Source organism: Emydura macquarii, unplaced genomic scaffold (genome assembly GCF_026122565.2).
Source record: "Emydura macquarii macquarii isolate MOO-44397 ecotype Brisbane River unplaced genomic scaffold, CSIRO-AGI_Emac_v2 contig_1692, whole genome shotgun sequence".
NCBI classification, from domain to species: Eukaryota; Metazoa; Chordata; order Testudines; family Chelidae; genus Emydura; species Emydura macquarii.
The window spans coordinates 2,363,385-2,373,346 of NW_027131829.1; the positions used below are offsets into that span (position 1 = coordinate 2,363,385).

A 9,962-nucleotide genomic window follows, 5' to 3' on the forward strand; every position below is an offset into this window, starting at 1 on the left:
TCGTCTACCCAAATCACAGCTAAAGGATCAGGTCATCTAGCTGTAATTGCCTTTCTTTACATAGTCTGCAATATATTAGTATAATATAGTGATATTGCACTTCCTGTTCTGATCATGCCCCGTTGAAATCAGTGGGAGTTTTGCCATTGACTTCTGTGGGCACAGATTCAAGACCTAAATCACAGATGCAAATATTCACACTCTTCATCCAAGTTGAGTATTTTTCACTTCAAAATCAAAAGTGGTGGTGTGGTGGAAAGGAGCAACGTTGAAGGAAGCAGTAGTTGTTCTGCTTAAATAGTATGATGTAATGAAAACAGGATTATGCTGTAAGCAACTGCATCAGATTTGAACTGTGACTCTAGTGAGCCTTCTTTACATTCCAAAGGTGGGTTAAAGCCACATCTGGAGAATGGCAGTGGGTTTCTGGTTTGCACCCTCCATTTACTCATACAAAGTGAAAAGTTGTAATTTGTTTTATTGTAAATAGTTGGATCATTTTTTCTCCAAATGGATGAAAAATCCCAAAACTTGGCATCAAACCCCAGTTAAATTGTTTTGCCAGCTGTTGGTGACTTTTAACTTCCTGGAGAATTTAGATAAATAGTTTAAATAGGCATGAAAAAGCTGATACCATTGCTTAGCCTGTTCTTCCTTTAGAAAGAAATTTACCATTAAATTATTAACATACCTCCTGAAAAAACCCTAAGCCCTTTTCATCCTGGCAAAAGTAGTCATCATTCCAGGTGGGATCATTGCTATGTCTGTGTGTATGTACGTGCCTTCCCTCCCTCTTATCCCTGAAACAACCTTTTCGCTTTGATGGATCAGCTCCTTATTCAATATAATAGTGTGCAGATGCACTGAGAGCTTGTGTAGTAATGCTTGCTTTTATTTTTTCCTCTTTTCCACTCTTGTTATATTTTTACTTTCTTTTTTCTTTGTGATGTGACATTTTCAGCTGATGTGTTGAAAGCAAATCCTTCTAATTTTGGAGTCCAGATCACAAGAGTGAGTTTCTTTCTACTAGTGTCTGTAGCTGTATTTCTCTTTCTTTCTTTTTTTTTATTTTGTGTGTGTGTGCGCGTGTCCTCCCTTCTGATTTTGGTAATGCTCAATCACATTTAGTAAATATTAGGTAAGAGAATGCCCCTGTCTTGTCAAATCTTCATCTTTTTCACAAAGCAATGTTCACTTTACATTGGGTCAGATCAATTCCTCAAACTTGATCCGTTTGATGGATTTTCAGATCCTAGCATGTGAAGAATATTTATATGCAGTTCTGTTCTAATCAAGAAATTGCCTTTTGTAAAGGTTATATTTTGAATTAAACAATTGTTGTTAACTTGTAGGCCAAGAATTTTCAAAAGTGACTACTGATTCTTGAGGGCCCCAATTTTTAGGCGCTCAACGTGACACAGTTTCCAGGGGTCTGTTTTTCAGAGGGCAAATGCACAGCACCTTCTGAAAATCAGGTCTTTTTAAAATCTCAAACTGGGCACCAAAAAACAGGTAGCCAAAATCACTAGTCCCTTTTGAAAATCTTGGCCACAACATGTTGTTTTTCCTCTGTTGATCAGGACAAGACTCCTAAACTAATTTATGTATTTTTACATGCTAATCAGTGGAAATTTTTTCCCCTAAGGTTTGACTGAGATCTTTCAAAGCTGCCCAAGAGATTTGGATACCCAATTCCTGCTAAAACTAATGGGCTTTGGGAATCAAGCTCCCTTAGGGGCTTTGAAAGTCGCATGCTATGTCGAAAATGTTAAACTACTTGGACTTAGCTCTATTTCCCCATTCCACCCCAAGCTTCGAGTCCGTGCCTCTCGGGTAGCCAGTGCCACTTCTGATTCTTTTTTCAGTGGACTTACTAAGCAACTGGCAAGGCTATGCTTCATTCTTGCTAATATTGGAAGTTTTTGCACACTGTCCAAACACTATATACAGGAAAGTGAGTTACTGCTCATGCTAGAAAGGTGTATTCCATTTTGTATGATTAAACAATCACTTTCATAATGAGTACAGTTCTGGTGCGCACACATACACCACTGTAATTTGTACATTGCTTTTCGAGATATGTACCTGAATAACTGTTCTACACTAGCTAATCCCTTTTCGTTCTTTGGCGCATACTATCAAGACTTCTGTAATGCACTGTCAAATATATTTGCACCCTGCAAGAACGGCAGAGTAAAGTCATTCTTTTCCTTCCAGAATTTGCTTGTTGCTTTGAAATCAGCTTTATTGTACATGCTAAAGAAAATGTATAAACACTGATTGGAAATGCAGATATGAGATGTGAAGTAGTAGCCAAAAGTGATCAACAGTTGTCTTTCCATTTAGCTTCTGGGAGGATGGCAATGTGTTCCATTTGGCTTGTTAAGCTGGGATAGTGTCACTCCATCCTAGCTCAATACATTTTTACTGATTGGTGGTGGGGTGGGATGATAAAACACTTTCCAGTGCTACACCAGAGAAACACTTTAAGGCACTGATTCGGTTACCATTTTCATCTGAATCTCTCGTATTGTCTTTTACCGCAGAGATTGAAAGATCTCAAGCAAAGGGAATTTGCTCGCAATGTCTCTTCAAGATCACGTAAAGATGAGAAGAAGCAAGAGAGAGCTCTCCGGCGTCTACACGAACTGGCTGAGCAGAGAAAGCAGCTGGAATGGTGAGTGGTAGAGCTCTCTGGCCATGGCTAGACAGCGCACGAATGGGTTTCGTCTGAGACAAAAAGGTTACAGAAACTACTGCTTGTGACATCATTCTTGCTGCTGTGTAGCTGAACCCAAGTGCTAAGTGATGTATTTGCGAATTTGCACCTCAGATTGCCTTTTTCCATTAACCTTCAGATGAGTAAATTAATCACTATGCAAAACAGTTGTATTTGTCTTTCATACCAGTTGTATCCCACAACTCTTTATAGTACTACATATAATGCAAGACATTAGGCAGTATTGGGTAAAAATTACCTTGTAAAGGGAGTAAAGCCATTGTTTTAATATATTTACCATATACTTAATTATGCTAATAACAGGCATAGGGGGCATTAAAAATTAAGCCTGGGTAGGAGCGAGATTATTGACATTGAGGCATGAAGCCACCTATTAATCTTGTGTGAATCTCTCTAATCAGCCTTCCCCCTCTATTTTAAACAATTCTGTAGTGCTCCTGGAAGTGGGCCCATGTTCAAACCTACCACTGTGGCTGTAGATGAAGAAGGTGGTGATGATGATAATGATTTGGCAGCTAACAGCAGTTCTTCCATCCAAACAACTTCTAGCCAGGCCACAGAAATACCCCTGGACAGAGGGATCATTCTTAATACTGGACAAGTCAGCAGCACTGTTGCGTCAGGTCAAATGCCAGTCCAGGCAACACAGGCAATCAGTTTTGGCATTAAGAATAATTTGGGAACTCCACTGCAGAAGATAGGAGTGTCATTCTCATTTGCCAAGAAGGCTCCAGTAAAGCTCGAGTCAATAGCATCTGTTTTCAAGGACCATGTGGAGGAATCAAGTCCTACAGATGGAACAAAAACTGATGATAGAGCCTCCTCCGATCAAGGAACTTTGCAGAAGGCTGGTGAGGCCGAGAACACACACAGTCCTGAAAACAGAGTTGAAGACGATGACCAGCACGAAAAAGACAACGGCTCTCTTGCCACTACACTATCTAAGTTAAAAAAGATGAGAAGAGAAGATGGGCCAATGCCGGTAGAGCCAGAATATTATCATTATATTCCCCCGGCTCATTGTAAAGTAAAACCTAACTTTCAGTTCCTGCTTTTCATGAAGTCCACAGAGCAAATGGAAGCAGAAAATGCGAGCAAAAAAATTGTACGTGAAAGTAAAAAGAGTAATTCTCCAAAACCCAAAGCTGGCAGGCACATCGAAAAAGTTGCTGAATGCACTGTGCTGCCGAAGGAGCCAAATACAACTGAACTTACGGATCAGAGAAGCAAATTAGAAAAAAAAGAAATTTCAGAAAATGCAAGTGTACAGGAAAGCAAGCAGGCTACAGAAAGCAACCCCCCAGAAGAAGACACTGCTGAAGAAGCCATTCAGCCTGTCCCAAGTGGTAAAGAAGTCATCAAGGGACCAAAGCATCCAGTGGGACCCTTTTTCCCAGTTTTGAGTAAAGATGAAAGCACCACTTTGCAGTGGCCTTCAGAACTGCTGATATTCACTAGGGCAGAGCCGTCTGTTTCGTACAGTTGTAATCCCCTGTATTTTGATTTTAAGCTGTCACGTAACAAAGATGCTAAAGCTAAAGGGGCAGAAAAACCTAAGGACACATTAGGTCTTTCTAAGGAAAATCTACAGTCCACAGAGTTTAGTGATGTAAGCAAAAGCAAGGAAAGAGGAAGCACAGCTAACAGCTCAGCTGTAAAACCAGACAATAAACCCATGTCTGTCTGTGGTACCCAGAGCAAGCAGGAGTTCAACTTGGCAGGTGCTAGCAAACTGGAAGACGCAGATGACAGTAATAAAACTCTAACCAACAAAAAAGACAAGGCTGGGAAATCCCACAAACATAAAAAAAAAAAAGAAGCACAAAAAGTCCAGCAGGCACAAACGTAAACACAAAGAAGAAGCTGAAGAGAAAAGCCGAAAAACTGACATGGGGGAGGAGAAACCCAAGAAACGGAAAAAACACAAACACAAAAGAAGCAAAACCGCTCTTCCTACTGAATCTGAGCAGGTGCTGAAACCTGAAGTGCCTGACGATGGGAGCCATTTACAGAAGAGAAAACACTGCTCCCAGGACCCTCAGAGAAAGGTTCTTTCTGCAGAAGAGGGGACCAGTAGCAAAAAAGAAGACACTAGTAACTCTTCCCAAGAGCACAGCAGCAAAAAACACAAGGCTGACCTGCAGCAATTGTCTTCTGCCTCCAGGAGGCGGTGTTCTGCTCCTTCTCTTGGCAGGCCCAGCCACAGGAGCCGACAGAGTAGTGGGGACTATGACAGTGATGAAGGCTCTCACCGGAAACACTTTCGACAGAAATCAGTGTCACAATACAGTGATGACTATGATTCCGGTAGCGATCACTCCAGAAGCCGTTCCAGATCAGGGCGAAGGCATTCTTCTAGAAGGTCGTACTCAACGAGTTCTGATGCTTCTTCAGACCACAGTAGGTATAGTCACAGGAGAAGTTATTCAGACGATAGCTATAGTGACTACAGTGACAGATCAAGGTGTCATTCAAAGAGGTCTCATGACTCAGAGGATGATTCTGACTACAACAGCTCAAAACGCAGATCAAAAAGGCACAAGTACTCCTCCTCCGAAGATGACTACAGTCTAAGTAGAAGCAGGTCTAGAAGTCGAAGCAGGAGCCGAACCCACACTAGGGGACGGTCAAGAACAAGAAGCCGGGGTAGAACACGGAGCAGCAGTTGCAGTCGCAGTCGAAGCAAGAGAAGTCGAAGCATAACTGGACGCAGCTGGAAACGGAGCCGGAGCTACAGCAGAGAACGCAGCCGTAGCACTAGGAGCCATTCGCAGAGGTCTCTCTCAAGAAAGGGCTCTCGAGACCACGAGAGCCCGGAAGATAGGAGATCTGGGCGAAGAGACTTCATCAGATCCAAAATATATCGCTCACAGTCTCCTCACTATTTCAGAGCAGGCCGAGGCGAAGGGTCTTTGAAAAAAGAGAGCAGGGGAGATGAAACAAAGGCAGCCAGCTTCCTCCCCCAAAATAGCTGCAGTTCTGGCTTGGGGAAAGCTTCTGAGGGTGACTGTGGTCTAGAAGAAAAGAACTCCGTCACAGCAAAACTTCTGCTAGAGAAGGTCCAGTCCAGGAAGGTTGAAAAGAAGCCCAATGCTAATGATGAAATGCTCGCAGGGGCAAACAAGGTTGGGATAAAACTTAAAGACCCTCCACAGGGGTACTTTGGCCCTAAGCTTCCTCCCTCGTTAGGCAACAAACCAGTCCTCCCTTTAATTGGAAAGCTCCCTACAATCCGAAAACCAAACACAAAGAGATCTGACGAGTCTGGACTAGAGAGAGGTGGGGAACAGGAGCTGTCAGAGGCTGAGGAAGTTTCGCAGGGCAGCGGAGAGAGTCAGCTAGCAGGCCAGGCTCTGCTGGAGGAGGTGGTGATGGTGCTGCAGGACAAACCTCTGGAAGAAAAGAAACACGACGAACCTTGTGTGGAAATGCCACCAATTCCTCTCGAGCCACAGGCGCTTCCCAAGTGCTGCAGTTCTGGAGATCTAATTGTGCCGCACAACTCTCTCTCTGATCCCAGTGATGGCGATGCTCTAGAACCAGTGGACAGTGGGAATCAGCCTGTCCCTGTAGAAACCAGCATGCTGCCATTAGTTCCAGATGTTGACCACTTTCCTGGTTACGTGACTCAGTGTGGGGAGCCAAGCGCTGAAGGAGAACCAGAAGGAGCAGAAGATTCCTCCCTGGCACCGCTTGAGAGCCAGCCAATCACTTTCACACCTGAAGAAATGGAGAAGTACAGTAAGCTTCAGCAAGCAGCTCAGCAGCACATCCAGCAACAGCTTCTAGCCAAGCAGGTCAAGACCTTTCCTGCTTCAGCAGCGCTGGCGCCAGCAGCACCTGCTCTGCAACCTATCCACATTCAGCAGCCGGCAGCTGCCTCTGCAACCTCAATCACCACTGTGCAGCATGCCATCCTGCAGCACCATGCTGCTGCCGCCGCCGCAGCCATCGGGATTCACCCACACCCTCACCCCCAGCCGCTTGCTCAGGTTCATCATATACCCCAGCCACACTTGACACCCATTTCGTTGTCTCATTTAACCCACTCCATTATTCCAGGACACCCTGCTACGTTTCTAACCAGTCATCCCATCCATATCATTCCTGCATCTGCTATCCATCCAGGTCCCTTTACCTTTCACCCCGTTCCACACGCTCTTTATCCCACACTTCTTGCCCCTCGACCAGCTGCTGCTGCAGCTGCTACTGCTTTACATCTTCACCCTTTGCTGCACCCCATTTTCTCAGGTCAGGACTTACAGCACCCTCCCAGTCATGGCACATGAAAAGAAAGTGAACCAACCTCAGAGAACTTTGCGCATTTCGAAAAGGGGGTGAAGGGGATCCAGCTGACAGGTGAGACCTGAGAATTTCCTTTCACTCTTCACAGCCAAGGAAGTGGGGTATGGCTTGAAAGCCATACAGATGGTGCAGCAGTCTAGTTTTGTGAGTGTTGTGTGCATTTCTTTACTATTAGGGATTTTCTCACGTTCCCACAGTGGAGAGAACATTTATGTAGCACCATCATGTCCCAGATGAATCATCTCAAATTCAGACAGACAAGATGCTTTGTGAAAGGCTTTTTCCCCTGTATTCTTACATTTTTATTCATCTTCTTTCTGCCTTCTTGTAAATTACATACAATGTTTCTACTCTGGCTCTAATGGCAGTCTCTCTCTCAAATCCGTTTAATGAGGTCATCTAATTAAAATGGTCTACATGATTGAATCCTGGTCGTAATCAGTGATGCAGCATGTGTAAAACATTCAATAACTGACAGCTGTGTGTCCTGCCGAGGGGAGTTCGCTGGAAGGGCATGGCCACTCTTGGTTTTGCTGGGGCAGTGACCAGTCTGCAGACATGGCAGAAGAGTCCTCGGTACCTGATGTCAGATACACCACTGTCGTACGTGAGCAGTGAGGTGGAAATAGGATTTAGTTTTAAAACTTAACTGAACAAAAGAGCTAAATATGTTCAAAGCTTGGAACACTTCTCCATCCTGCGCTAACATTCTGCGCCCAGGTGAGGTTCGCATGCTGAACGAAGCCTTTTGTATATTGTGAAACAGAGAGGTGTTTTCAGATTGCTAGCTTGTGACTTTGGTCTAGGCTTTGACCACTGTACTCCTGAGAGAGGTGTGTCATACTCCTGTCTCCTGAAGTATTGTAAAAAAGATGCATTTGAAAGAGAATGAAAGGAAAAATCCCTTCATTAGTTGAAGCAATATGGAGGACTGGAACCAATAACAATCTGGAGAAATTAACCAGACTATGTAAAGTGTATTCTTTCCTCTGTAATATTGATGTTTCTTTATTAATTTATAGGATTTTTTTAAATGTAAAGACTTGCACTGAACTCTGTAAACGTAAAAATGCTGCTTTTTGTAGCTCTCATAACAAAGGTTACATATTTGTAGTATACTGCAATAATATTTTTTACAACCAGTTCTTTTAGTGGTACTTGTTCTGGTGGCTTTTGTGTAAATATGTTAGCTGTAGTTGAAATAAGACACTTGTAAAGGTTAAACTTATCGTTTCGGCTAGATACAAAATGACTAAGCATGTATATTTTATCAAGCTCATGTATTTTTGAAGTTTTTATGTACTATAAAATGTAAAAAAAAAATCTTCATTTAGCATTTTGCAGAAGAAAAATGTGAGATTTGGAATAAATGAGGTGCATTGAAAACACTGATGCTAACAGCTAATGAAGTGCATCACATTGGAAGGTGGTGATTGCTGGATTTGTAAAATGCTGTACAGATGGAAGCAACATAGGCATATATTGCATGCTTGTGGTGTGGCTAAGCTGCCAGCTTCATAGGAACTGACACTGATAGAAGATTCAGGAGTGTCAGGAAATTGGGTTATGTCCCATATAGAACAAAATGCCATGTTCATTCCTGGGTTTGAACCACTGACTTGCAGATGTCACCCTAGCTGCTGTTCAAGCACAAGTCCACTATTCCAATGAGAAAAAAACCTTTAGCTTAAAAAATATGCCTTTTTATTTTTAGAGAGAGGTTTTTGGTTGATCACTAATTCATTCAGACTCCTTCTGCCTGTGATTTTTTTTTTTTCTGAAGGGATTTCTTCGTTCATTCACATATCACCCCCTTTACTTTAGGGACTCCTAACTATGGAAGTTATGACCCTGAGCTGAATAGCTATTCCCATTGCATCAACCCTAAAACAGGGGCTCCTCGCCTGCTTGGTTTGGAGGAGTTAAAGTTTGGTCTCTTTATTTTAGTGCCGTTTTCAGACGTGTGAGAGCATGGAGCCCTGCTTTCCAGCACAGTTCACAGTAACTACCTTGTGGTCAGGATTGGAAATGCGGCCAGATTTCATGCTGTGCTCTGTCAGACCCAAAGCAAGGCAAGTGTGCTCTGAGAGGAAGCAACTAGCATTCCTGTTCTTCCCTGGCCTCCCCGCTTCCCTGAGAACTGTAGAACTGGGACACCTGGTTGTCAATTCAAAGGATTTGAAGCCCTGAGATTCCTCACTATTTAAAAGAGAGAGGTTTGCATTGTGAACAAAGAGCACTGGAAAAATTACCTGTTAAAATAAAGGGACTCAATTTTTTAATGTATGTAAATATTTATCATACAGTATTAATGTTTCCATGCTGAGCTTCATTAGCTTCTAGATTCAGTTCTTGCACCTTACACATTGCAGTTGGGGGGCGGGGGGTGGTTTGACTTCCAGAATAGTGCTAAAAAATAATTACCCTATCATTACTCACCAAGCATAAAACAGGCTGTATTTAACTTTGTCACATAAGATATATATATATGCTGTACAATGAGGGGAAAGAAACTTTCTAATAAACCAATGATTTGTGGAAAAATGGTTCAGTCCTTCCTCAAAACGCAGGACAAGCTCTTGCGGCTGATGGTTAATCTTAGTAGGGCGTAGCACATTGCCATTGCTTTCCTAAAGGGAAGATCCTCTCAGACCGCTCGGAATTGACTCACCCAACAAGGACATTATTTTTTTAGTTAATTGGAAAATTTTTAGTCAAAATCAAGTTTCAGCCAGATACCCTTGTTTTCTGAGCACCTCGGGACTGATGAAAGAAGCCTGACAAGGTGACATGAAATCGGATTTCTTCAATCAACAGGACAGGTGCAGCAAGATTGCATCAGGCTGTGACAATCTTGACATGGAGAAACCAGCTCTGAAGCAGAGAGCAGTGTTTGGTCTCCATTACCCTGAAATTG

General features: G+C 42.9%; 1 protein-coding gene across 1 annotated transcript in view; it reads left to right on the plus strand.

Annotated features, from left to right (window-relative positions):
- The window catches only part of GPATCH8 (G-patch domain containing 8), a 79,360-nt gene extending 69,601 nt beyond the window's left edge, over positions 1 to 9,759 (plus strand). The window contains 3 exon segments of the mRNA XM_067556270.1: positions 2,547 to 2,677; positions 3,173 to 4,544; positions 4,546 to 9,759. Coding sequence (XP_067412371.1) covers positions 2,547 to 2,677; positions 3,173 to 4,544; positions 4,546 to 7,029 — 3,987 coding nt within the window. The 3' untranslated portion in view covers positions 7,030 to 9,759.
- Positions 9,760 to 9,962: the final 203 nt, after the last annotated feature.